This window comes from Mesoplodon bidens, assembly GCF_964165515.1.
Source record: "Mesoplodon bidens genome assembly, chromosome: 4".
Lineage (NCBI taxonomy): Eukaryota > Metazoa > Chordata > Mammalia > Artiodactyla > Ziphiidae > Mesoplodon > Mesoplodon bidens.
The window spans coordinates 152,073,548-152,100,345 of record NC_138160.1 but is presented as its reverse complement, the minus strand read 5'-3'; the positions used below and the strand labels follow the sequence as shown (position 1 = coordinate 152,100,345).

General features: G+C 59.4%; 2 protein-coding genes across 4 annotated transcripts in view; both read right to left on the bottom strand.

Annotated features, from left to right (window-relative positions):
• Positions 1-6,288: 6,288 nt before the first annotated feature.
• C2CD4C (C2 calcium dependent domain containing 4C) lies at positions 6,289-7,770 on the bottom strand. Its single transcript, XM_081231206.1, has one exon. The coding sequence runs from the start codon at positions 7,759-7,761 to the stop codon at positions 6,499-6,501; it is 1,263 nt and encodes a 420-aa protein (XP_081087332.1). The 5' UTR covers positions 7,762-7,770; the 3' UTR covers positions 6,289-6,498.
• A 5,492-nt stretch (positions 7,771-13,262) lies between these two features.
• The window catches only part of SHC2 (SHC adaptor protein 2), a 30,281-nt gene continuing 16,745 nt past the window's right edge, over positions 13,263-26,798 (bottom strand). The window contains exons 3-13 of one of the 3 annotated variants that reach the window (XR_014015530.1): positions 26,687-26,747; positions 26,447-26,566; positions 25,908-25,961; positions 25,728-25,779; positions 25,514-25,640; positions 24,101-24,257; positions 23,395-23,452; positions 20,171-20,314; positions 18,012-18,327; positions 15,196-15,329; positions 13,263-13,984 (exon numbers count right to left, since the gene is read on the bottom strand). Coding sequence is in view for 2 of the 3 variants with exons in the window: in XM_081231187.1 (XP_081087313.1) it covers positions 15,201-15,329; positions 18,017-18,327; positions 20,171-20,314; positions 23,395-23,452; positions 24,101-24,257; positions 25,514-25,640; positions 25,728-25,779; positions 25,908-25,997; positions 26,447-26,566; positions 26,687-26,747 (1,249 nt within the window). In the remaining variant the exon portion in view is untranslated. Of the gene's footprint in view, positions 13,985-15,195; positions 15,330-18,011; positions 18,328-20,170; positions 20,315-23,394; positions 23,453-24,100; positions 24,258-25,513; positions 25,641-25,727; positions 25,780-25,907; positions 25,998-26,446; positions 26,567-26,686; positions 26,748-26,798 lie in introns of all 3 variants that reach the window. The other 2 variants (XM_081231186.1, XM_081231187.1) reach the window with 2 other exon arrangements.

The following is a 26,798-nucleotide window of genomic DNA, read 5'->3' as shown; positions in this document are numbered from 1 at the left end:
TTAAGAACTTCCCGACCTCGGATCCACGCAGCTCTTCTCCCGTTCTGTGTCCTGCACCTCCTCCTCCAAGAAGCAGGTAGGGGTTCTGGTGACTCAGACCCCAAAACACTGTGAAACAACCATTTTGTGGATTCCGAGGGTCAGGAAGAGGTCGGGGATGCTGGCTGTGGACTGGAAGGCAGGTCAGGCATGCACTGAAGACTCCACGGTGCCATCATCCCAGCCCCCGGAGTTGAGCTTCGCAGCCGCTTTTGCATATGGGGATGCTGAAGCTCCTCCCCGACTTCAAGGAACAAGAAAGGAGTTTCTGTGGCTTGGCTGTGGGAGCTGAGGAAATGTTGGGGGGCAGAGTGGGCTGTGGGGGGCTGGGCACCTCTGACTGAGAAGCAGGGGTGGCTGAGCATAAGTCAGGTGGCTGGAGGAGGGGGGCTTTCTGCGTCACCATAGCAACCCAGGCCCTGAGCTCCTAGGAAGGGCTTGGGGCAGCGATGGGGAGTTAGCCAAGCTGGAAGGTCAGAGGGCACAGTCTCCACTTCTGACACCAACTGCAAGTTCGGGGGTCCTCCAAACCACCCTCGGGTTTGATCATTCTCTGGAAGGGATTCGCAGACCTCACTGAAGGCACCTGAGAGGCTGGCTGCACAGGTTACCAAGGGAGGAGCGTGGGGAGGGTGTCTCGCCATCACCACCGTCCACTTATGCCCCTCCCGGCACCACAGGTCCCACACGGGGGGCCAGTGCTGGTGTGATGCCTGCTCACCCACCAGCTGACCTCAATCTCCAGGCCCACTGATGCCGTCACGCAAGGCCACCTTAAAACGCAAGGTTGGTCTTCCTGGCATGACCAGTCCTGTCAGGCGGGACATGGATCACCTCGCAGACCTCTCTGGGCAAGGCTAAAGCCTCTACCGCCCGAGGGCATGAGGCAGAACCTCACCGCCCAGCCCTGTTGGGCGCCGTGTCTGTGCTGCGTCTGCCCTCGTCTCCGCCCCCACCACAAGGGGCAGGAGACAAGGTTCTGGAGAGACAACCGCGTCACAGAGAGGACGGTGACTTGTCAGGATTTAAACCCAGGCGGCGTGGTCCAGGCGGGCCGGGGGGCCTCTCACGGGGAGAAGGAGCCTTCCAGTAGTGGGAAGGCAGCCTGGGCGGGGTTGAGGGCTCGGGGTCTGCACCCGGCGCTGCTTCGAATTGCGTCCTGTCCCCTGTGAGCTGGGTGGCTTTGGGCAGGCCCCTGTGCCTCACCCGGCCTCGGTTTCCCCATGTGTGAGTGGGGGCGGCAGCGTCTCGCTGAGGATCCAGTGGGTCGTCCCTCTCACTCGGTAAAGGCTTCGTGAACGGGCCTTGCACGGTATGTGCGCAGCTTATGTGCCCTGGAGGGAGTGCGCAATGTCCCCACTGCACGGGGTCGGGGTGGGGGGGGCGCGGGTAAACTGAGGCCCCAGAGCCAGGCCAGCTTGTTCGCAGTGGAGCCGGGACTCCGGCCTCGGCCAGGCGGCTCCCCGGGGGAGGGGTGCGCATCCGGGGTCCGCTCCCCACCCGCGGCTCCTTTTTATTGAAGTCATTTTTCTCCTCGCGTCAGCAGAGCCGGCTGCGGGAAGCCCCTCCCTCCCACCCGCGGAGTTAGCTGAGAAGAAAACAAAGGCTTAATTGAATCCCACACTGGGGCGGGGGAGGTGGGGGAGAGGCCCTCGGCACTCGGAAGCCAGGGGAGCCCGGGCCTCAGTGGATCTGACAGGGCCTGTAATTAAAATCCTGATGTGATTAGATTAATATCGCTGCACTGCGCCTGCGGCCGCGCATGGACCCATCACAGCGACCGCGTGGGGAGCCTGAGACCCAGACAAGCCACGTGACTTGCCCAAGAACACAGGGCGAGTGAAAAATCGGGGGCTTGAATTCCGCCGTGGAACGCTCCCCTCGCTTGTCAGGGTTCAGATTCCCAGACCCCAGACATGGGTTGCCAATGAAGGGGGCGCACCAGGCCGGGGGAGGTGTATGCACAACGCAAGCTGCCGGGAAAGTGCATGGGTTGCAGGGCAGGGCGCCCGTAGCAGGCCTCCCATGCCAGGGTGTGGGGCCCTGGGAACCATGGAAGGTTTCAGAGCAGCAGGTGAAGGCAGGGGGCAGACTAGGGTGGGCAGTGCATCAGGGCTGTGGTGGGGTGGGATGGAGGCCTACTGCAGGCTGGATTCCCAAGCCCCCTGGAATGTCTCTGCTGCCCCAGCGCTCCTTCCCTGTTTCAGATTCTGCTCCTTGTGCAAAGCCTTTCTTGATGAATGCCCTGATGGAAGCTCACCCCCTTACTCCAGGGCCACCTTCTCCAGCTCTGTGGGATATACAAATCCCAGGCCTTCCCCATGCTGCCTTCCTTCTCTGCTTCCCTTTCCCGTGTCAGACTGGGGCACCCCAGGTCGGTGCTGTTCCTCTTTCCTCAGACTGGAGATGCTGTATCAGTGATCTTTGACTGAAAATGAAAAAAAAAAAAAAAAAAAAAAAACTGGCTTAAGCAAAGAAGGGAATTTATTGGCCCTCTGGACTGAAATGGTGAGATGGACTTCAGGCATAGCTGGATCCAGGTGCCCACCATGTTGCCAGGCATTTGACTCCTCATCTTTTGCTCTGCTGTCTCCTGTGCTGGCCCTACTCTGAGAAAGGGGCATGGTTTTGCGATCTTCACCAAATCAGGTGCCTACTGCTAGTGGTGGACCTGGATGACCACAGCCCCCGCTGAGAGTAGGAAGATGTTGGATGGTAGCCGGGTTGGAAGGAGAGAGTGCTGACACCACCTTCATTTGCACCCTGGGCTGAACACTGGAATGTTCCAGGTGCAACAACAGACTATTCTGATAGGATCAATATTACAAGGCTGAGTATGACACTAACAAGGAATATAAAAGGGGTGTCTGACCTCACTGGGGTGGGGGCTGCCCTGGGGAAGAGGCAGTGGTTTGAGACCTCAAGGTAGAGGGAGAGAACGTGGGAGAGGGGGTTCCCAGAGGGGAACCAGCATAGAGAGGGGAGGGAGGGGGTCTTCTTGAGTCTATTTATGTCTTTGGGGGCATGCTTTTGGGGGCTGCACAGGGCAGCCACAGCGCAAGCGCACATGCACAAACACACGTACATGTGCACAGCCACACGTTACACAGCAACATTTGTGCACACAAGGTAACATACATGCACAGGGTGCACACACAGAAACATGTGCACAATCCACAGATGTGCGAGCACACACGTGCACTCACGTGTTTATGCCCACACTGTCACACGTGTGCAAACACGGCTGCGCTCTCACATTCACATGGCTACACTAACATTCACACACACGTGCATAAGGCCTACAGCACAGTTACACATGTGCACAGAGGCGCGTGAATGTGTGCATGCACACATACATCACACACACACGCGCACACACCGGTTGCCCATCCATGAGTGGCTGGTGGGAAAGAGGCAAGAAGGTGCCCGGTTGCCCTGGCAACACATCCTGGAACCCAACCAGGCCTGGTTAGTGCAGCTCATCTGGCAGGCTGTCAGCAGGTGGGGGCTGCTCAGGACCCCAACCCGCACAAAGTTGGTGAGGGAACAGCTGGTCTGATTCCACACCCTGGGGCTCAGTTTCCCCACCTGTCAAATGGAGCAAACTCAGCCCACACCAGCTGCAACTCCCACACTCGCGAAGGCTGCACAGACACCCTCCCGTCCCTGTGCACTGCCTGACCCCCAGGCTTCCGTAATGGGAGGCCTGCCCCCCAGCCCGGGTCCCTGAGTGAAAGGAAGCCACTTCCCAGGGGGATAGGGGAAGGCAGGGTCAGACCCAAGCTAGAAAGAGCGGGCAGTTCCTCAAGGGGGAGCAACGGGGGAGGGCTGGGACCCTCGCCCTCCACTGCCAGCTCCCCGGTTCCCCAGCAACCTTGCAGGAACCCAGAGACAGGGTCAGGCCACGGCTTTCCACGGATTCACACACTGTGAGGAGCCTCCCTGGGGCCCAGCACAGTGTTGGGGCTGTAGATGGCCTTTCACGGAGATAAACCTGCCAGCCCTGGGTTTGGAGACAGACACGACCCCAGACAGCCTGTGAGCTGAGGTGGGACAGGGAACACACAGCAGAGAGGGCCAGGAAGGCTTCCTCTATGAGGTGCCATTTCAGCTAGAGCCTGAGAGCAGGGAAGTTGAGGGGCAGGAGGCATTCCAAGCAGAGAGAACAAGCTGTGCGAAGGCACAGATGTGAATGGCCCAGAGCCAGCTCCCACGCCCCCAACCCACTGCCCCTGGCAGGGGGTCTCCAGGGTGTGTGACAAGGGTGGGGGCTGCCCTCCTGTCTGACTGCACGGGCTGGGGCAGACCAGACGGGAGCGAGGGGCAGGTCAGCGGCGGCGCTCCCGCTTTGGCAGCTGATGGCATCTGAGGGGGTCCCCCTCGACGACGGCCCTGTACGTCCAGTCTCTGTCCCCAGAAGGTCAGAGCAAGGAAGGGGCTGATCCTGGCATGGCTCTCCCCAGTGGCTGCAGTGAGGGCGCGGATTCATATCCTGGCTCTGGGCTAGGCTGCCTCGGGAGGGTGACTGAAAGGCGGGGTCTCCGCACCTATGAGATGGGATGCACGTGGCCCTGGCGAGGCGCGCTCTCACGCACACCTGCGGGATGAACGTCTCATGTCCTCGTAACAGGGCCTGGGGGTCCCTGCCCTGCTGCATTCTCGCTTCCCTGCCTCCACTCCAAGCAGGAGAGGCCCAGAAGCTCTAAAAGGCTGGGGAGGGCTTCACTCACCCTGAAGGCTCACGCCACCCTCCCTGGAATTCAAGACAAAACTCCTCTCTTGTTATTAAACAGCAAAGCCAGCAGATCTCCACCCCCGCATCCCTGAAACACCTTTATTGCACTAAAAACAGCAGTTATAAACAAACACTTGGGGTAGGATGTCTTAAAGATGTACCCACAGTCAATTTCAAACACAGATGTCAAACAGTGCAGGGACCTATAAAATGGGGGCCCCCAGAAGGAAAGCCAGGGATGTGAGCGGTCAGGGTCAGAGAAGGGGGCTGAAAGTCTGAGCATCTCACTCCATGCAGGGCTGTCTGCCTCCTCCACCCACAAGCCTGGCCTGGTGGTCCCCCGGAGCAGAGGGCCTAAGGGAGCAGGCCCAGGACAGAGGCCGGAGGGGGCACAGCAAGGGACCCTAGTGCCAAGGGATTTCGTTCTCAGCCTCAAGGGTGCACAGGTATGTCTCACCACATGTGCAGAAGGGAACACATGCTCCTCCCCCCGCCCCAGGGCTCTGGAGGGAAACATGCTCCTTCACCCCTCCCCCAGGATGATCTGGAGACCCAGAGCCAGTAGGGACAACGTTTGGACTGGGTGGGGCACCCCAGGATCCCCACAGACTGGCCGGGTCCATCCTTGCCCAGCAGGCAGCCCAGGAGAGGTGAAGGGGCAGAGCTGGCCTTGCCTGGCCCCTGCTTCAAACTGTATCATTTCTGTTTCGTTGAGCAGGAAACCTCCACAAAAATCATTCAAGGACCCACATACTGACACAATTAAACCCATGCAGCGGTCTTAGCAGCACAAAAAGCCACAACCAGGGTCTCCCCAGCCTCCCTTTTGTCCCACCCACCCTAACCAAAACCTATGTACACGAGTGGAGTAAAAGTCAAGGCCATCAGTCGCTGGGCATCACTTCCTGGGTAATGCACAGGAGCGGGCAGGGGCAGCAGCCCCCAACCGCAGGGGCCAGGGAGGAACGGGGCCCCCGGGCTGGCACTACTCTCTGGGCACGTTCTGAGAAACCCCTCCAGGGGAGGGAAGTTCCCAACGCCCAGCAGGGCCGCAGGATCCCGAGTAGAGAAGGCGATGGAGGAAAACAGCTGACAGGAGGGCTGTCTCGCTCGAGGGGCAGGAGGGGAGCAATTGCCCCCATTTTCATCTTCTGGGACTTCCTCCACGGCTGCCCGTCCTTGCCAGGCAGTGGCTCTCAGACGTGGCTCTCACCTCCAGAGCCTGGGAGGACTGAGGACTGCCCAGAGCCAGCCCACCCCAGGAGGGGATTCTCCCACAGCCCCGAGGGGCACCGTGGGCAGAACTTGGGCCTGGCCCTGATCTCTGGGGGGGCGGGGGGCAGGGTCTGGCAGGCCGGTGACAGGAGGACACTCATGCAGCAGAGGAGAAGATATGACTGGGCCTCAGGACCGGCGGCCTCTGGGTCTGTGATCGGCCTTAGCTGCCTCCTGGCCCAGGTTCCAGAACTCCGGAAGGGGTGAGGCAGGGGCATGGAACTTGGGGCACAGGGGGACTCAGCCCTGCAAGCTGACCCTTCTTTTCCCCCGGCAGCCCCCTCCCTTCTCCTCTGGAAACATTAACCCCTGGAAAATAGCATGACCCAGGACACCCCCAACATGGGCTGCAGCATCAGGGCCGGGCAGCCTGAGTGGAAACCACCTCCCCTGCCGGATCCGGGTGGGGGTGGGGTCTCCTCTGCCGGCAGGAGGGGGCGTGGGGGCCTTTACAAGAAGGGAAGCAGAGAGGTCAGGGGCAGCTCCTTCTCCCCGAGCACGGTGTCCCGCTTGAGGCTGCTGCCCTTGTTCACCACCTTGATCCTGAGCGCCAGCTTCCGCACGCTGGCCGGCCCCAGGCCGTCGAAGAAGAAGTCCTCGTTGAAGACGGGGTGGCGGCTGTTCTTGACGATGGTGCTGCGCTGCTTCTGCAGCTTGCCGGGCACTAAGCACAGGCCTACACAGCAGTTGATGCTGCGGGCGTCGCACAGCCGGTCGTAGAGGCCCTCGGCCGCCAGCAGGCGCACGCGCAGGCGGGCCTGGGCCGCCTCATACTCCGCCAGCAGCCGCACGCTGCCCCGCGGGCCTATGCGCACAGCGTGCTCCGCGCGGGGCGCCGCGCCGGCCTCGGGGCCGGGCTCCGGGGTGGCCCTGCGGGCCAGGCGGCGCCGGGCCCCAGGGCTGGTGTCCGGCGTGCTGTCGTCGGCCGACAGGGAGCCGTGGCAGCCCACCGAGTGCCTCAGCTGGCTCACCTTGGCCTGGCTGTCCTGGGCGAAGCCTTTGAGCAGCGACACGGAGCGCGAGAGCAGGGGGGACCCGAACGGCGAGGACTCGGCCGAGGACCCCGTGTCGCTCTCCCCGCCACTGACGCAGCGGCCCGGGCTCATGAGGGCACCGCCGGCCTCCCTGGGCGCCCCATCGCCCCCGTTGGCCTTGACGCCCCCCCGACGGCGCCGGGTGCCCGGGGAGCCCACCTGGGCCAGAGCCCCGTGCTCGCTATGGAACAGAGACTCCTTGCGCCGTGTGTGGGGGCTCTCGGCCAGCGTGGCGAAGCCATAGGACGTCTGGGCCTTGGGCACCGAGGGCAGTGACATGGCCCCCTGGGCCTGGGGGTCGGCGTTGGTGGCGGCCTCCTCGGCGGTCCAGTCCTCCGCGCTCTCGATCTGGATCACATGCCTGGTGGCCGCCTTCAGCAGGCTCTTGCTCTCGGCGGCCAGCTTGGCAGGCAGCCGGGGGCTCCGGGGGGCGCGGCGGGGCGCGGCAGAGGCCAGGTTCTGCTCCGAGGTCGAGGGCCCCAGCTCAGCCTGAGCCTCCGGCTCCGTGGGGCCGGCGGGCAGCTTCGGGGGGATGAAGAAGTCCGGGATCTTGTCGGGCGTGAGCACGTTGCTGTACAGGGGCCCCTTGGCGGCCCTGTCCCCACCCTCGCCCCCCGTAGCTCCATTCTCCCCTGACCCACGAAGCCGCTCCAAGAACCACATGTTGGTTTTCTTCATCGGGGCGGAGGCAGGAGCCTGGAGGGATCTGCGGAGCCTGGGAAGAGAAGCGGGGTTCAGGAGCTGCAGGCCCCCCTGCACGCGGGGGCTGGAAGAGGGGCTCCCGGCACCCGTTGGGGGGAGCCCTGCAGGGGGCCAGCGGGGTCAGAAGGCGCTGAGGCCCAGGACAGCGGCGGGGTGGGCTCGCCCCTCCTCTCCCCTCCCCGAAGGAATCGCGCTTAACTTCCAAGTGCCGAAGCCCGGCCCGGGAGGTGGGGGCGGCGCTGACTCTCGGGAAGCTCCCAGGGGACTGCGGCTCCACTCTCGCCCTCACCCCCGTTCTGAGGATCTCAAAGCGCTTTCTAAAGGGGTCCGCACTCAGTCCAGGGGGAAGACACCCCAGGGCGTACGGTGGACCCTGGGGTGTCCCAGCTCCACCACCCCCCCAAGCTCCCATCCACCTGTGGCTTCTCCCCGGGCCGAGGGTCCAGGCATCCGGGGTGAGGGAAGGGAGAGGAGGTGAGTCTGGGGGCTGGCGGCGCGGCGAACCGACCCCTCCCCTCCTCCCCCCACCCCGCCCCGCGGGACTCGGCTGGGGGTGGGGCTGGGGTCCTAGCAGCCCCCGCGGAGCGTGGCAGGGCCCCGAACTCACCTGCCCGGGGATGGTGTCCGAGGCTGGCTGCTCCGCGGACACGCCGGGGTCTCGGCGCAAAGGCTGGGGGCGCGGGGACGCGGGCGCAGCCTCGGTCGGGCTGCAGCGGCAGCGCAGTCGGACTCATTCACCGGCGGCGGCGGCGGCGGGAAACCGCCCAGCTGGCCGCCGCGCCGCCGTATTCCACCTAGTACGGCCGCCCTCCTCCCCCGCCTCGCTTGCCCCCGGGACCGGGCGGGCGGTCTGCGCAGCCCACGGCGGGCAGAACCGAGGAGCCTCACCGGGACTCGGGGACTGAAAGGGTGGGGGGAAAGAGGCAGGTGGTGGCGGTTTGCTGACGCCCCTCGAAACCCCAGGCCCCTGCCTCAGTTCGTCTGAGGGCCATTTCCCGACTTAACGCTGACGAGTAAAAGAACAGCAGTAATAATAACGGCAGCTGAATTTATTACTGAGCACTTTCTCAGTTCCAGGCTCTTAGCGTCCTCTCCCCAGCTCATTCCACAAAAACAGGCGGGTACGTTCTATGGCTGTCTCCAGTTTGCTCATGAGGAAGGTGAAGGTTTCTTTCTAGAAACAAGGAGCTAGCCGCTGAGACGCGGCTCAGTGCAGACACCCGAGAAGCCGGCCAGGGCGCTGCTCCTTCATGGAGAGATGTTTATCGAGCACCTACTGGACACTGGGAACATGGCTGTGACCGGCATGCAGCTGCCAGCTTTGTGATGCGTCCTGGTCGGAAGGACGCCAATACAGAAATACACAGGTAAATACTAACCGTAGGTTTGGTGGCTCCCATGACAAAATGTAACAGGAAAAATGTGATTCGGGGTGAAAGGAGAGAGTACCCCCCTGCAGTTCACAGATGGATAAACCAGCAAGGGTAAGACCAGGAGACTCAGGCCTGGCAGCTCTAAGACCACAGCATGACTTGGGATTCCACCCTCCACCCTTGTGACCTGCTGGCCCCAACCCCCCTCTTCCTCACTCCTTCCTCCCTCCCAGCCTCAGTTTCCTCTTCTGGAATCCAAGGCCGAGTGATGAGTCCCAAGTCCAGCAAGATAATGTATTGCCAAGACTGATGCACAGCAGGGGATGCCTAGACCTTATTTAATTATCATATTCCAGGAGCCTCCTCTCTTCCAGAAATGTCCCCGAGCGTCGTCTTGGCTGGAGCTGGGATGGGGGCTGGTCTGGAGTGACTGCTGGTTCAACAGCAGAAGGGGGGACTGGGGGCAGACTGAGCTGGAGCTGGACAGAGGCCCCTCCAACACTTCCACTTGACCTTGGAGTGAGGTGGGGCTTAGAGTCCCATTGTCCAGATGGGGAAAATGAGGCTCCCTCAAGAGGCCTGTCTCAACTTTGCTCACCCAGCAAACATTGAGCCCCACTTTGTTCTGGGGGCAACACTGGCGTGGCCACACAGTCTGACAAAGGAGGCAGATACCAATGAATGCATCACTTCACTGCCACCTCCAGGAAGCCTGCCCTGCCTGCCCCGCCTCACAGCCCAACACAACCCGCAGAACACTAGCTTCAGCTCTCAGAACACTAACTTCAGCTCTCATGAAAAATACCCTCGAGCAATTACTCGGTTGATGTCAGTCACCCCTGCTGGGCCTGGAGTGCCACAGTAGGAAGGGTGACCCTAGAACAATGCTCTTCCCTGCGGGGGGCCTCGAGCCACCGCCCAGGATGGCTGAGGTGACTCGCTCAGGCGTCCTGATGACAGGCCGGCCTGGGTACTGGGTCTTCGCTCCCCACACACCCTTGCCTCGCTGGGAGCGGGGTCTTCCTCCCAGCTGGGTTGGGGGAGGAGGGCAGTGAGTTTATTCTGTGCCGGTCTCTGCGCTGAGTAGCTCAGGACGCTAGTCTGGAGCCTTGTATCCGGGTTCAAATCCTGGTGCCAACTATTCCTGCTGTGTGACTTCCGGCAAGCGTCCAAATCTCTCTGTGCCTCTGTGTCCTCAGCAGTCCATGGGCATAACACCTGCCCCTGAATTGCAGCGTCAGAGTGAAGATTCCACAGGGTGAGGTACTATTTGCAAAACGCTTAGTACGGGGCTCAGAAACGTGTGAGTTAAGTGTTGGTTCCACGGATGCTGCTACCGGTGAGGAAGGGGACTCAGTGGGGGAGGGGCCCCAGGACCTGACCCCACCACGGCCCAGCTCAGCCAGAAGCCTCACTCCTATCCCCACCCCATCACATTTGGGGAAACTGAGGCATGGCAGGGAGGGTGGGGGAAGGCACCTGGGGAAGGTCCCGAAGGCCTGCCCTGTGGGGCTGGGGACCCCACCCTGGGAGGGGCCCTTCCAGCTGGTCAGCTCAGCTCCGAGCCCAGCTCCATGTCCCTTTCTGTAAACAGGAACCTCTCCCGGTCCACAGAGCCCTCGGCTGATGGGCGTGGCAGCCCCCCCCAGGACTGCCCCCCTCAGCAGCAGCCTTCTTGGAATCAGAGATGGGGAGGCTGCAGGCTGCAGGCTCAGGCTGGAGAGAGGGGGCCCCTCTGCCGAGTCCTCCTCCTCATGCCGGGTGGCCTTTATCCTCAACACCCTGCCAGGGACCCACTGAATGGGGAGGGGGATGTGGCAGACCTAAGGGTGGCTGGGAGGAAGCACCAGGAGGTGGCTGGAAAGAGATCTGAGCTCCAGTCCAGAGGGGCCACCTGGTGCCCATTTGGCTCCAGGCAGCGGCCTCCCCTCTGAGCTCCGCCTCCTTCCCTGGAAAAGGGAGTGCAGGCCTGTCTGCAAGCTCCCAGGAGAGTCCCGGGCCCAACAAGGCACAGGGTAGCCCACGTCGGAGGAGGGCCATCATCCCCATTTTACAGAGCAGGACACTGAGGCACAAGGGAGGCCCAAGCCACAGGGCACCCAGTTCAGAAAAGGGAAGCTACTGGCCAAGGCGGCACGATGGAGTTTGAACCCCCGTCTCTACCACCTCCCTCCCTAAGTCTCCCTGAGGGCAAAGCTGGGGCAAGCAGCGTTTGTTGACTGAATAACTGAAGGTAGAATGGGGCAGGAGCCAGCTGTGCGGGACCCAGGCTCTCAGCCCCCGTCACCGTGGGGGACCCCAGGCCTGGCTTTCCCGACTCAGGGAGCAGCATCAGGGAGGTGATGGGGTTGGAATCCAGGTTCTGCCATCTCCCAGTGGTGTGGCCTTGGCAGTGACCTCATTCCTCGGAGCCTCTATTTCCTCATCTGTAAAGTGGGGAGAAGTTCAGGACTCCAAGTCTGTGCAGTTCTTAGCACATGCCCGGGGTGGGGTGCTAGATAGAGACTTTGAAGGGGAGCCTGGGCCTCAGAGGACCCAGAGCTAGGAATGAATGGCCTACAAATCTCCAGAATCGGACACACACACACACACACACCCCGCCCAGTTCTTTCTGCCCACCACCTCCTAGTCCCATCCTGTCCCCCACAGCTTAATTCCCACTTGGGAATCTTATCACCTCTGTGCTCAAAAGGCCCCAAGCTTTGCCCAGCTGTGCCCCCCACTCCACCGCCCCTCTGATCTCCCTTCCAGCCACTCTGGCCATCCTTCTGTCTCCTGAAGAAGCTGTGCTCCACACACCCAGGGCCTTTGCACACACCATCCCTTCCGCCCAGATCTCTCTCCTCCTCTCTCGGGGCCTCCCTGCTTGTCCTCCAGATCATTCCCACAGAGAAACCCTCCTGGATTTCCTGGGGCCCCTAAGCTCCAGGGCACTTTCCTTCCCATGGTTGTCATCATACACTTAGCAGTGACCTGCTAATTAATGTCATTTGACAAACTCCACAAGAGCGGGTCTGTCTTGGTCATGTTGCATCTCCATTACCCACCAGGGGTCCTGGCAGGTGGATAAGAGGAGGTCATGAAGGCAGATTAAAGGATATTAGGATGGGGGTGTGGATGAATGGACAAATGAATGGTGAATGGGTAGTTAGATGGATGGATGTGTGATGGATAGGTGGGTAGAGTGATGAACGATGGATGGACAGATGGATGGGTGGGTGGGTGGATGGTTGGATGGATGGATGGATTGGTGGCTCTGTCTCCAGGTCCCTGAAGTAAGAGACATGGCATCAGAGTCCCCTTCTGGCTCTGCCTTTTGATGGCTTCCCCCTTAGTTACACGCAGACCAGAGTGGCTTTCACTGCCCACACCCTTACCAGGTCCCCCCACAGCCTGGGACAGAGCCTGCTGACAGCAAAGAAAGCACAGCCCCTCCCCAGAGCCAGACCCTGGGTAGGGGTGTGGCCCAGCCTGGCAGGGATGTGGTGAGGCTTGGGGTGCCTCCTTGGGAAGGATGCCTCCATGTTTTTGGGAGGAGTTGAAGGAGGGTCCTGGGGAGAGATGGGGGTCTCCCTGGGACTTAGAAATCATGTGAGGGAAGGTCAGGAGAAGAGAGTCGGGTGCCAGAGCAGGGAGCTGGGCATGCGGGAGAAGTAGGGGCTTTGAGGTCGATAAAGGGGCCTGAGAGAGAACTGGGGTCTTCTCAGGAAAATGAGGAGAGACGTTGGGAGACCAAGAAGCCAGGCCATCTTTCAGGACAAGTTAGGAGCTATTTGGAGAAGAAAACAAAGAGGTTTTTGCCAGATATCTGGGGGTATCTCGAAGGACAGAAGTTTCTGGCATTTGGGAGATAGAGTGTTTCCAAAGAGAGGCTGGGGGTATGTTTAACAGAGGAGCTGGAGTGTGCTTTATCTCAGGATAAGATTGAGGTTCTGGGAAATGTCAGGGGATCCGGCCCCACCCCAACAGGGCCACAGCCAGGACCTGGCTCCCTCTTCCTCCGGCCGCGGGGAGGCCAAATCCGGTGCTGCCTTGGCTTCCCCCCCACCAGGAGACTGAACCCAGACCCCCTCCCCGAGAGGGCCTTGTAAGGTGCAGGAGGGCTCACGTGCCCCGTGGTCATTCCCAGGTTTAATTACAAACTGAGTCCAAGTGTCCAGTGCAGGTTGACAGCTGGGAGGGCGGGGGCCTCACAACCAACCCCACCCGGGTCAGTTGTCTTGGGGTTGCCTGGATGCCCCCCATCATCCCAAGGCTGCCCCCCCACTTCAACATCAGCATTTGCCCTGGCCTGAGGGCCCAAAGCACCTTGATTCTCCCCCCAAAAGACAACTGTGCACTAATTTTTCAGGTGGAAAATCTGAGCCCGGCCAGGACAGGAATCCATCTCCATGCCAGGGAACTGGGGACCCGCTGGTTCCAGGGAGGTGAGCTGACATCCAGCTGGGAAAGGAAACGGTGCCTCCTTGTCCCATCAGGAACCTGGGCCAGGGCTCCGAGATAGATGGCTGCTTTTTTATATATTTTCCTTAAAGGCGAGAAAAGGCTCTGTCTTTGGTATGTGTGCCCTCACTCCAGGTGAAGGCTGGCGGCAGGCAGAGGGCTGTGGGAGAAAGGGGTCGTGGGCTCCGTCTCCTGGCGGGGTTGACCCAGCCCAGCCCAGGGCCAGCTGGAGAAGGAAGATTCCAGAGACCCATGCGGAGGAAGGAGAGACAGCGGCGATTCCGGCCCGACCAGGGTCCAGAGAAAAGCTGAGGGCCCCTAAGGCCACCACAGGGCCATCCGGGGGGGAGCGGGGACAGGAGCCACGGGCTGAGAACCACGACCTGGGGGAGAAAGAGAAGGAGAGGTCAAGGCTCAGCAGAGACAGCAACCGGAGACCTGGCTTCAGGTGTCAGAGGCCTCAGTTACAAGGCAGCAAAGTGAGCCAGCGTCAAGCCTCAGGCTGAGGGCCAGGGTTCGAGTCCCAGCTCCTCCATGGTCTTGCTGTGTGACCTAGGGTAGGTCACACCCTTAACCTCTCTGTGCTGCTGAGAACGCTCTTAGCAGTGCCTTTGTCAGCGGTGCATGGGAGTCGGTGAAGATGTGGAGAAGGGATGAGCTCAGGGCCTGGACGCAACAGCTGCTGCGTTAGCAGCTATGATTACTGCCATCAGTGTTGCTTCTTGGGTCACAAACAACTTAGGGAGACGAAGGGAAGCAGGTCAGACCCCGGCACGTGCACACACATGGCCCCACGGCGCCGCAGATGGTTTCAGGTGTTCCACAGGCCGCCCCCATCCCTGGAGCCCTGCTCCAGATTGGGAATCCTGTCTCTGCCTGCGGTGGTGGCCGAGGCCTGGCTGGGGGCAGGGAGCAGGCCAGCGCTGAGTGGGGAAGGAGGCAGGAAGAGACTGTTGTCATGGGGACGGCAGAGCAGCCCAACCTGGCCCAGAAGCGCCTCTCAGCCTTTGGGGAAATTCCACCAGCCCCTTCCCTCTGCGAGCTGAGCCCCCGGCTCCCAGCTTCCCTGTATCCCCGGGCCCTGCCTCTGTCTGCTCCCCAAAGACTGCGGCTGCCACCCAGACCCCTCTGTGCCCCAGCTCGGCCGCATCCTCCCCTGCCTAGCCAGGCCCCCACCTCACCCCAGCCCCGCACCCCCCCCAACCAGAGAGGCCCTGGAATCACCAAGACCTGCCTGTCCCTCGCCCACTCAAGACTTCCCGAGGCTCCAGAAGCGACAGGCATGGGTGGACCTTCTCACCCACCCATCTCGCCTCACACTCCAGCCCCGCCAGACCCACCTCCTCCGGGGGCCTTTTACCCCCAGTTAAACACAGAGTTACCCTAAACAACTCAGAGCGTGACTGCTGATGGGCACAGGTTTCCTTTGGGGGTGATGGAATGTTCTGGAATTAGATGGGGGAAGGTGGCACAGCTCTGTGGAGACACTGAAACCCACTGAGTTGTGGATGAATTCTGTGGCATGTGCATCTTAGTGTTTCAGACGAGAAAAATCTGGCAAATGGGGGCTGGGAGCCCACGGGGCCGGACGCACCTGGCTCAGGGTTCCCGCTTGACGACACCACGCAGGTGCAGCTCGCTCTCGGCGGCCACGATGGGCTGGCCGTTCTGCAGGTGGTAGTCGATCAGGTGGCTGATGCTCTCAAAGAGGACGTCCTTCGTCCGCACCTGTGGGGCCAGAGGCCTCAGCATCACCACCATCAGAAGCTTGTCGGAGAGGCAAACTCTCGGGCCAGCCCCAGACCTGCTGATGGGGAGCTGCGTCTTCACGAGCCCTCCGATAGCTCGCGCTCAAGGCTGAGGACCACTGGGTCCAAGACTTCAACCACAGAATCAGCCTCAGAATTCCAGAACTACGTGTGGACACAGGCTCCAAAAGCACCAGCACTCTGGGGCCACGCTTCCTGTAGCGGGTTGAATGGTGCCCCCCCAAAAAAGATACGTCTGCATCTTAACCCCTGAAACCTGTGAATGGGCTCTTGTTTGGAAAAGGCCTCTCTGCAGATGTGATTAACATGAGTTCACCTTGATGGATAAGGAAGATGTGGTCCACAGGTACAACGGAATACGACTTGGCCATAAAACAGAATGAAATAACGCCATTTGCGGCAATGTGAATGGACCTAGAGATTATCATACTAAGTGAAGTAATTCAGAAAGAGAAAGACAAATATCATATGATAGCACTTCTATGTGGAATCTAAAATATGATGCAAGTGAACTTATTTACAAAACAAAAACAGACTCATAGACATAGAGAACAGGTTTGTGGTTGCCAAGGGGGAGTGGGGTGGGGGAGGGATGGATTGGGAGTTTGGGGTTAGTAGATGCAAACGATTATAAATAGAATGGATAACAAGATCCTACTGTAGAGCACAGGGAACTATATTCAGTATCCTGGGAAAACCATAATGGAAAAGAATACAGGAAAGAATGTATACACATATGTATAACTGAGTAACTTTGCTGTACAGCAGAAATTAATACAGCATTGTAAATCAACTATACCTCAATTAAAAAATTAATTTTAAAAAAGAGTAAAAAAAGGGTGAGTTCATCTTGGATTACTCAGGTGGCCACAAATCCAGTGACCGGTGTCCTTATAAGAAGAGAAAAAGCTTGGACACAGAGACACAGGGAGGGGCTGCGAGAAGACAGAGGCAGTGACTGGGGTGATGTGTCCACAAGCCAGAGAACAAGAAAGTCCGGCAACCATGAGATGCTGAGGGGGAGATCCAATCCTCCCTCAGAGCCTCAGAAGGAACCAGCCCGGCCAACGCCTTGGTGTCAGACGTCTGGCCTCCAGAGCTGGGAGAGAATAAATCTCTGTGGTTTTAAGCTGCCCAGTTGGTGATCATTTGGGAGGGCAGCACTAGGAAATGAATACACGCCAGGCATCTTGTAGACATGGATCTGAAAATCAGAACCACCAAATCTAAAAGCCACCTGCATCTTAGAATGAGAAAACCTTAGCATCCTGCGTATAGACCTGGACACAACACAGACCCGCTGGCCGCCAGCTGCCAGACATTCATGGGCGATGCCAGACTCGCTGGCCACAAATCACCCGGGGAGCAGGCTGGCAATGCACATGCCTGGGCCCACGGTAAACCACCTATTTCCCAGGCACTGGGAACAGGACCTGGGAACCTGCATGTTAACCAAGTATGTACGGAGGTTCTGAAGCTTCTATAGTGTCTCTCATCCTGGAGATCTGTTTACCGGAGAGGGAATTAGGCCTGGGGGAGGGCTGACAGCACGCCAGGCTGAGGTCACAGCTGTGAGCACTGCGATCAGACACGAGGGAGGAGGTGGCTCGGGGAACTGACAGAACAGGGGCCTGGAGCCGTGGCCCCACCTGGGCCAGGCCACACAGTCGCCACCCCAGTGTGCCCCGTATAGGGCACAGAGCACACGCAGCCCCTCAGGGCGGCGCCGAGGATTCAGCTGGAGGTGGTAAAAGCACTTGGTAAACTCTGAGAAGGCCCTTAACACCCCACGCTCCTTCTCACCAGGGAAACACCCTACAAAGCCCAAGGCCCTTGGACAATGGAAAACCCTTCAAAACCCTAGCACTCCTTGTAAATTGGAAAATGCCTTGTAAACCCTAAGATGCTTTAGGAGCTATAGGATATGCCAAACCTCACTGACGCAAGGCAGCTGCAAGATGCATCACAATTTATGTACCACAAGAAGAGGAAAAAACCTCCAAGTTCAGTCATGATAAAAGTGATGCAGTTGATGGTTTAAAAAAAAATCAAGACTTTAGAGTTGTCAAAGTGAGAGGAAAGTGTGTACCAGAGGGTTGAAGCAATTCCGTTAACTTGCAGGCCCTGAAACCCCTTGTAAATGGAGACCTGCTTTGTGAACCCTCAGATACGTTAGAAATTGAAACAACCAAATTTATCGCTCAAAGACATTACTGTTTGCAAGATGCGTTAGCGATGATAGAATGTGGGGGGAAAAAGTGCATCTTGCAAATGATGGAATATGTTACTTTGTAAGTCCTAAAAGGCCTTGAGATTGGAAAAGGTTTTGTAACCCCTCTAAATGCTTTATAGACTGGGAAGTCCTTTGTAAAACCTAAAAGTCTTCTAAAACTGCAAAATACTTTGTAATTCTAAAATACCTGGTAAAGGGAAACAGAGTAAAGGGCTCTGTAATCTGAAAAATACTTCCTTAAACCTAAAGGGCGCTTAAAAGGCAGGAGCCCTGGGCCTTGGGCTGAGGGGAGAAGCCAGGTCCCTTCCCTGCCCAGCCCGGCTCCATACCTGCCCCAGGCCCCCTCCCCAACCCCACCCCACACAGCCTCCAGCCCCCTCCCAACTCCTGCCCCGCCCCCGCGCCCACCTTACCACGCCTTCGGGGTCCACGAGCAGCAGGTGCTTGGGCTGCCCTGCGTGCATGCCGGTGAGGACATACTGCCCCGGGTTGGTGACGCTGTCCCGCACAAGGAAGTCCCCGTCCACTCGAAGCAGTTTCTCCGCCGCCCGACGGCTCATCTGGCCGTGGTACCAGGGCTCCTGCCGCAGCTGCTCCTCCGTGGGGGCGATGGGGGCCCGGCGGGTCGGCGGGCTGGGCCACTGGTCCTCCACGGGAAGGGGGGCTGCCGCCGGACCCGCGGCCACGGAGCACTCATGCAGCCTCAGGGCATCCTCGAAGGGTCCTGTGGGCAAAGACCGTACGGGAGGCGGGGGGGGCGGGAAGCTGCCTCCTGCTGGGCTGGAGGGGCCTGGGCTGGGGGGACCTGCTCCTTCACCTTTTATTGGTTCTATTAGTAATGCAGTATATTCTCTTGGATTATCTAACCACGTGCAAAGAACGAGCATGTCTTTCTTTCCAAGGTGCACACCTACTTCTTTTTCTTGTCTTGTTACACTGGCTTCCTTCCCAGTGTTGATGCCTCTTGTTTCAGCAGCTCGTCTGACCGCACTGGCCAGGACCTCCACTCCATGCTCCACCTCGGTGGTAGGCAGCAGGCATCCCTTTCTTTTCCAAACTCTAATGGAAAAGCTCCGGATGGTCTTCCTAAGTTTCCTAAGACTCCCAGCAGGCACCATTGTGACACTGTGCAAGCCAGTCACCCTCTCTGAGATGTGGCCGCATAGCTCAAACACCCTGGAGTACAGTCGCAGCCCTGACCCCTGCCCTGGTGTGTCTGTGCTCTGCCTCCACCCTTCTTCCACTTCTGGTCCCTCTGGATCACTCCTCCCCGACTCCTCCAGTGACCTAGGGGAAGCTGACCCAGCCTCCCGCTCCCAGGACATGTGACCAGTCCTGGCCAATCAGCATATTCATCTCGCACCCCTGGCCTAGTGATTGGCTGGGGGATGAGCACATGCCCCAAGGAGGGCAAATCAGAGGCAACCCCAGGATTTCTAATGGGCGCCTGGCAACAAGCATCACTTTCTCCACTGGGGTTGCTGGACCACCTGGCTGGTCACCCAAGGGGACAGCCTGCCTCAGAAGGAGTTCACACCCAGGGAACCTCCTTTCCCATCTGAAATTGCTGTGAGGGGCCAGCAGGGCCACAGCAGGTGCAGGTGTCATGTCACTACTGTAATGACAAGAAATCGAGTCGTCGGTGGGGGGAAGGAGGCTTTGCAAACTGTGAAGGAAGAGATTTCCAGGGCTTCTCTGGTGGCGCAGGGATTAAGAATCCGCCTGCCAGTGCAGGGAACATGGGTTTGAGCCCTGGTATGGGAAGATCCCACATGCCGCGGAGCAACTAGGCTTGTGCGCCACAACTACTGAGCCTGCGCTCTAGAGCCCGTGAGCCACAACTACTGAAGCCCGCGCGCCTAGAGCCCGTGCTGCGCAACAAGAGAAGCCACTGCAATGAGAAGCCCGCGCACCACAATGAAGAGTAGCCCTGCTCACCGCAGCTAGAGAAAGCCTGCGTGCAGCAACGAAGACCCAACTCAGCCAAAAAAAATAAACAAACAAACAAATAAATAATATTGATGTTGTGGGAAAGGAGGGTATTTTGGACCCAAACCTCCTCCATCAGGCTGAGCCCTCCCTCAGGCTGGGGCATCCCAGAGGGAAGAAGGAATGGGCTCCACCATCAGCTAGTCCCTTTATCAAGACCTGGATTAGGCCTACCTCCTCAGACTGCGGATCCCCCATTAGGCTGGGATTTCCATTTTAAGGGGCTTGGGCCTCCTCCCTCAGACCATGGAGTCACATGAAGAGGAAGCTTAAACTCCCTCATCAGACTGGGGAGACCCAGAAATGGGGAGCTAGGCCTCCTGCAGACGGAGGCGTCCCACAGAGAAGAGACGCCTGAACGCCCCCCATCACATTCTTCCCCCATAGAGAGGGAGCTGGGTTACCCTCAGGAGACTGGAGGGTCCCACCGAGGAGGGGGTACCATAGGAAGCACACTTCCCCACCCCAACCCTATAACCTGGGGAGAAGTCCCAAGGGGAGGACACAGGGCATCTCCCATCAGGCCACGGGCTGCTCGGGCCTGGCCTCCTCCAGCAGGCTGGCTCACCCCCACTTACTCATGTCGAACAGGTCCTTCTTGGGGCTGTCCTCAGGCTGCAGGGGCTCCGGGCCGTCCAGACCCTGCGTGTTGACGTACAGGTGGTCCTCGTAGTCTCGTGGGCCCCGGGCGTCTGCCTGCACGTAGCCATCCCCGGGCGGGGCTGGGGTTGGGGAGCCGGTGGGGGGGCGGTCAGCCGGGGGACCCCAAGGACAAGGGCCCTGAAGGGCAGCCCCGCCGACACCTGTCTCCCTCCAGGAAGGAAGCCCCACCCTTTTGCACAGCAGGGCCCCACACACACACCCACGCCTGTCTGCCAGGCAGGAAAGTGGCCAGGGGGCCAGAGCTTCCCAGTTTCAAGGGAAGGCAGGAACCCCAATGTTTATGTTAAATCTCCACGTTTAAAAAATAATAACAGGGCTTCCCTGGTGGCGCAGTGGTTGAGAGTCCACCTGCCGATGCAGGGGACACGGGTTCGTGCCCCGGTCCGGGAAGATCCCACGTGCCACGGAGCGGCTGGGCCCGTGAGCCATGGCCGCTGAGCCTGCATGTCCGGAGCGGGTGCTCCGCAAGGGGAGAGGCCACAACAGTGAGAGGCCCGCGTACCGCAAAAAATAATAATAATAATAATAACAATAAAATTCTGCTCTCCCTGTAATTATGTTATCAACATGATACATGGTCAGGTCATTTGTTTGCTTGCGTTCTATTTTAGGCTTTCCTTTCTTTTCTTTTCTCAGTTTTGTTTTTGAATGTGTAAAGCATTCACATGGTTCAAAAGCCACACCACCATGAAAAGGTATCCTTGGTGGAGTTTCTCCCCGGGTCCCTCAGCACCTGGGTCCAGATCTGCTGGATCCTCACCAGTTTGCCTCTGCCCTGTTCCCAAGGCCTCACCACCATGTATTATCAGACTGTTGGATTTTCGCTGACCCGATAGGTGAGGAATGGCATCCTGGGGGAACTTAATTTCCATTTCTCTTATTTTGAGCAAGGTTCAGCATCTTTTCCTAGGTTCAAAGGGCACGCGTGTATTTTTTTTTCCCCAGAAGTGTCAATCCATTTCTAAACGTCTCCATTTTTAATCGTTGGCAGGGAAATAATGACCTTTGAATACACTGTGGCCAAATGCAGCCCAAGGGCCTGCAGCCGCAGATCTCTGCTTTTTTTTTTTTTTTTTTTTTTTTGCTGTAGACGGGCCTCTCACTGTTGTGGCCTCTCCCGTTGCGGAGCACAGGCTCCGGACGCGCAGGCTCAGTGGCCATGGCTCACGGGCCCAGCCGCTCCGCGGCATGCGGGATCTTCCCGGACCGGGGCACGAACCCGTGTCCCCTGCATCGGTAGGCGGACTCTCAACCACTGCGCCACCAGGGAAGCCCAGATCTCTGCTTTAAGCCAATTATATCCTTAACCCTCACAGACACCTGGGCTCCTACATCGGCTCCACCCTCTGTGGGCATGAGCAAGTAAGGTCACCTTTCAATGCCTCAGTCTCCTCCTCTGCAAAATGGAGAGAATGGGAGTAGCTTCCTCACTAGTAGGGGTGAAGATGAAACCCTCTGGCTATGATTCAATATGTGTGCTGATGCTGCTCCAGCCCTGGGTGGTTGATGGGGGCCGAGGGGCCTCAGCCCAGGCTTCCCAGTCTGCACAGAGGAGGCACAGATTCTCCTGGCCTCTTATAATCAAGGTGAAGTGAGAAGGAAGAAACCTGGGTTGCAGGAGTCCAAAGAGAGAAAATTCCTGGGCATTGGAGCTGGGGCATTGACATATTGGTAGGAGTTCTTGGCCAGAGACTTGGGAAAGGCATGATAAGAAGTGATAACATCATGTGCAAAGGCTCAGGGGTAGGAAATGCTAGTGAGACCTGGGAGTCAGGCCTGAGCAGCCCATGTCCCAGAGAAATAGCTGACCAGGGCCAGATGACGGCTGGGCACCTTCTGGGCACCCAATGCCACGCATGTTCTTTAACCACAAGCTCTGGGAGCCAGTAGGGCTCTGATGCTCGGCAGCGAAATGCCCAGATTGTTTGGGAAGATCTAAAAAAAAAAAGCCCAACACATGTCAGCACAGCTGTGAGGGAACAGGCAGCCACAGCAGGGCTGGTGGGCAAACACGCTTCCCGGCCACATCGGGGAGCCATTTGGCAGCTTCCCTACTGTGGCTGACGTGTGCACTCCATCCACAGCTCAGCATCCGTGGGAGGGACACACGGGGGCGCCCAAGGGGTCTGCCACCCATCAAGAGGGGGCCACGTCAATAAGCAACTCCAAGGACAGGGGACTAGCACCCAGCCGTTCAGAAGAGCACACGGACGCAGCCAGAGCCCCCGAGAGACCGAAGGTGTCTGCAGCCTGCCTCGGGGTCCTGACTTCTTTGGGGGCCTGTTGGTAGTAAAGGCTGAAAGGAGACACAAAACTGCCAGGGGGGTGAGGTCGCGACCTCGGAGCTGGGGCAAAGGGGATTTTAGGCTTCTCTGTCACTGTAAATGTTGTATAACGTTAACATTTAAATGGCCGAAAACTCTACCATTTTGTTAAAAGCTCATGATACCTGGTGGGAATGTAAATCGAAAGGGCAGCTGTGTGATTTCTATCACATGGAACAGCAGCCACTGTCCCGGGTACAGATTCTACGGAGGCCCTTGAACAGAGCTGAGTGGTGGACGCTGTCGTGGCGAACACCTGGAAAGTGCCCAAATGTCTGAGCGAGGACAGTCCTTCACGTGGCAGGGACTATGCTGTGGTGAAAAAGAAGGGGGGGGGGCGACTGCCGTGCCCTGATGTGGGGAGGATTCCAAGCTGGGTTGTTAGGAGGGGAAAGCAAGGTGGAGGGGTCGATAGCACGCCACCGTCTAAAAACCGGGGAAAGCCATGTATGTCAGAGTTGACTTGAATGTGCATGCAAAATTCTGGAAAAACCATGGAAACTACTAACAGCGGTTACCTGATTAGGGCGGTGGATAAAACAAATGGGGCAGGGGGACTGACTTTTCACTGGATGCCTTTTTATACTCTGGTGCTTTGAACCACGAGATGCAGGACCTATGCCCAAAATACAAGGAAACTGGTCTGCACAGAAAAAAAAAAAGCAGACGCTGTCAAATCTCTAAGAGCACGGGGAGTGGATACAATCTCGTCGGTGAAAGTGGAGTGACCTAAAGAGTGGAAGCAGTGTGAGGGGGCGGTGGGGACCCAGGGGGAGGGCTGGGCCCCCCACAGTCCAGAGAGCGGCCGACCGTACCTGAGGGGCCCACGTCCCACTGCGGGCCTCGGGCGTCTCTTCGAGCAGGAGATGCTCCCTGAAAAAGGGAGAAGGGGTCCTCCGGCAGTGTGCAAGCCCAGATCCCAATCTCCCACGGCAACCCTCCTGAGTGGCCTGTAGCACCCCCTCTTCACAGCGCAGCACCCCGGTCTCCCACACCAACCCTCCTAGAAGGCAGATTCGAAGCTCGGCTCTGAAGCCACCCCCCGCTCCCTGACCTCAGTCTGCCCGCGCGCCCACCACACGCCTCTGCTGCAGCTTCATGGGCCGTCCCCACTTGGAACGCCTGCCCTGGCACATGCTGCCTCATTGCACCTTGATGTCCTTCCCTGTACTGCTCTCCTGGGCAACGTCTATTGACCCGTCAGGGCCCAGCCCAAACCCCGCCCTCAGGGACATCCTCCTGACCAGGGGTGGTCAGTCTCCCTGGGGTACGTTCTCGTTATCCTCCTTGGAAGCCCTGATTCAATCACTGCTGTACCCATTTCCTCAACGTCTGCGATGGAAATCCCGTCTGAAGTGTCAAGAATAGGGCCGAGCAGATCTGGGCCGTTTGGGGAGGGAGGAAGGAGGCGGGGGCGGCACAAGAGACCCTCCTCTAGGATCCCGGAGAACAGGAGCAGAAGGAGGGGCTGGGGGTCAGGCCCCCCTGGGACGCCCTGCCCACGAGGTCCCAGAGGCTGACCTGGCCAAGGGCCCCAAGGGCACAGGGCTGCTGCGTGGGGGTGAACCTGGAGTCCACCAGCCCGCCGAGGGGCGGCTCCTTCCCAGGAGTGCGGTTGTAGTAGTTGTGTTCTGCCTCGTCCTCGTCCCCCAAGGCCGAATCCTCCGGCCCGGTCAGCCTGTGGACACAGAGCCAGCGGGAGCACAGGCCCCAGCAGGGGACGGGACGGGGGAAGGGGCTGGCTCCCAACAGGGTGTCGAGGACTCCAGGCTGAGCTTTGCAACGTGCGGCGGGCAAGCCAGGCCCAGGGACCCTGACCGCCCCCCATCAGCTGGGCGGTGGCACCAGGAACTGTTGCTGATGGAGGGTCTGGGTGCCCCTTTCTGTCCATCAGAGGGGATTCTGCACGAGCCTCAGCACTTTGGCTGAACCAAGCAGGGACTCAGAAAAGCTGGTCTCCACCCCCTTTGCCCACGCCAGTCCCACTAGAGAGCCAGGGCACAGCGCCAGCCTTGCACCCAGAACCCGGAAGCCATGGCTTAGGGTGGCGACACCCCTCAGCCTTGAAAACGCCCTTGCCCTCTGGCCCTGGATGGTGCCTTCGAAATTTATGCCATGCAGGCTCATCCAGGCAAGTGTGGTTCCTAAGAGCAAAAGAGGGGAAGCCTCTGACTGCTGCTCCGTCAGGGAGGGACAGCAGGTCGCAGTGGGGGCCCCAGAGGAGGGCCCTGCAGCCCGGGGAGGACAGGGGCTGGGGCGTGTGCGAGGGGCGTGCAAGCCCCTGCGAAGGCCACAGGGGCGTGTCCAGCTGTGCACACAGGCCCCTCATCGCTGCATATCGGACTTCTAACAAATTCATTTATTCACTCCTTATTCTAGCCAATTCCTGTCTGTCCAGATATTTAAACAGCCGACCGCAGGCCACTGCCTGTCTCTGCCAGCCCAGGAGCTAAGGACGGTTTCTACACTTTTACGCCACAGAACTGTTAAATGGCTAAGAAAACATCCGAAGAACACCATCTGATGACATGTGAAAGTCAGACGCAATTCAGAGTTTGGGGGTGTCCATAAATAAAGTTCTGCTGGCACACAGCCCACCGCCGATTGCTCACACATCCTCCTTGGCTGCCTTCCGCCACAATGGCTGAGACAGCGGGACGTGCAGTCTGGCCCTTTGCAGAAGCGCCAGCCACCCCCGTGCAGACTAACAATGACAGTATGACGGCCACCACCCGCCAACCAGTTCCCTGAGCCCTCACCTCAGCCAGGAGTGGGGATGTTTTTATCCCAGTTTTACAGATGCGGAAATGGGGTCCTGGTGGCCAAGCCGTGGGCCACGAGGGGCACAGAGCAGGGAGGGGACAAGGATCCAAGCCCGGGGAGGAGGGACAGGGCCGGCAGAGGTGCGGGAGGACGGGGTGGACAGGCCGGTACCTTCCCGGGGGGACGACAACCCTGGGGGGGCTGTGCAGGTATTGTTTGAAGCGCAGCTCGAAGGCTTGGCCTACGGTGCTGATGACGCTCTGGGCGAGGCCCTCGCAGCACTCCAGGATGTGGCAGGCTGGGGGTCGTGGCGCAGCATCAGCGGGGCCTCGGCTGGCTGACGCGCTCCAGCCCAAGGGCCCCTCCCGCCCCCACCGGGCCTCACCTCTCTGGTTGATGGGGTCCTTGGCCACGTAGGCCACATAATCTGCCATGTCCTGGGGAGAGAAGGCAGCGGGCAGAGGAGTGCCAGCAACGCGGGAGGTGGGACCGACGGGCACAGGCAGGGGGTCTCGGGGCTGGGGGGACAGAGGGGCCAGGAGTCCACCCCCAGTCCCGGCCTTACCGTGTCACCACCCGACGCAAAGGAGATGGACTGCATGTGGTGGTTGGCGATGATCTGGCCGAAGAGAGACCACCAGTCACGGGGCTGCCGCTTCAGGGTCGGGGGAGGAGACAGGGGCTCGGGCCAGTCACTAGACCAAGGCCACAGGGAGGCCGGAAGGACAGGGGTGAGGGGATGGAGACATCCCCTCCACAGGACGCCAGGATGACCAAGAGCCCCACTGGACGGGTAGCCCCGCAGCCAGGGCAGGACGCAGAGACCCATGGCCACGCAGCCACACAGGAGGGCAAACCCGCCCCACACTGGTGGGCATTCTCACACGTGCGCACGTGGGCGCCAGGCTCAGACACGTCACCACACCCCTGACACAGACACACGTGCTAAAATCCACACGTGTCCCGGTGCGCAGTTCACAACAACACCTGCACTTCGCCCAAGGGCCCGCGCCCAGCATGCCTCCAGGCTTCACCTAGGTGAGTCCAAAGACCCTGCCCTGGGCGGGGCTGGCGGAGGCTGGGGGTGGGGCGGGCGGCGCTCACCTGGCGCGTGGCGGGAACGGAGAGGTTGAGGCCATCGATGGAGATGCTGACGGCGATGCTCATGCCCGCGAAGCGCAGGTTGCTCTTGCCCAGGATGGAGGCCAGTGCCTTGTTGGGGGCCTGCAGGGGCCACAGGGCACCAGGAAGGTGGGCCCGCAGTGGGGCTCCAGCTGGCAGGCCCCGGGATGGCCACGTGCCCCCTACTCGCTCCCACCCGGAGGCCATGGGCCCCTCACCCACCTTCTTCTTCCAGGAGCCCCGGATGCCAGGCACAGCCTCATGGAGCCGGTTGATGGCTTCCCTGTGTGGGTGGAGGGGGGAGGGGCTTAGAGAGCTTGGAGTGCAGGGAGCA

Coding starts and splice junctions, on each gene's coding strand:
- C2CD4C (XM_081231206.1), bottom strand. CDS start 7,761: ATGAAGAAAACCAACATGTGGTTCTTGGAGCGGCTTCGTGGGTCAGGG.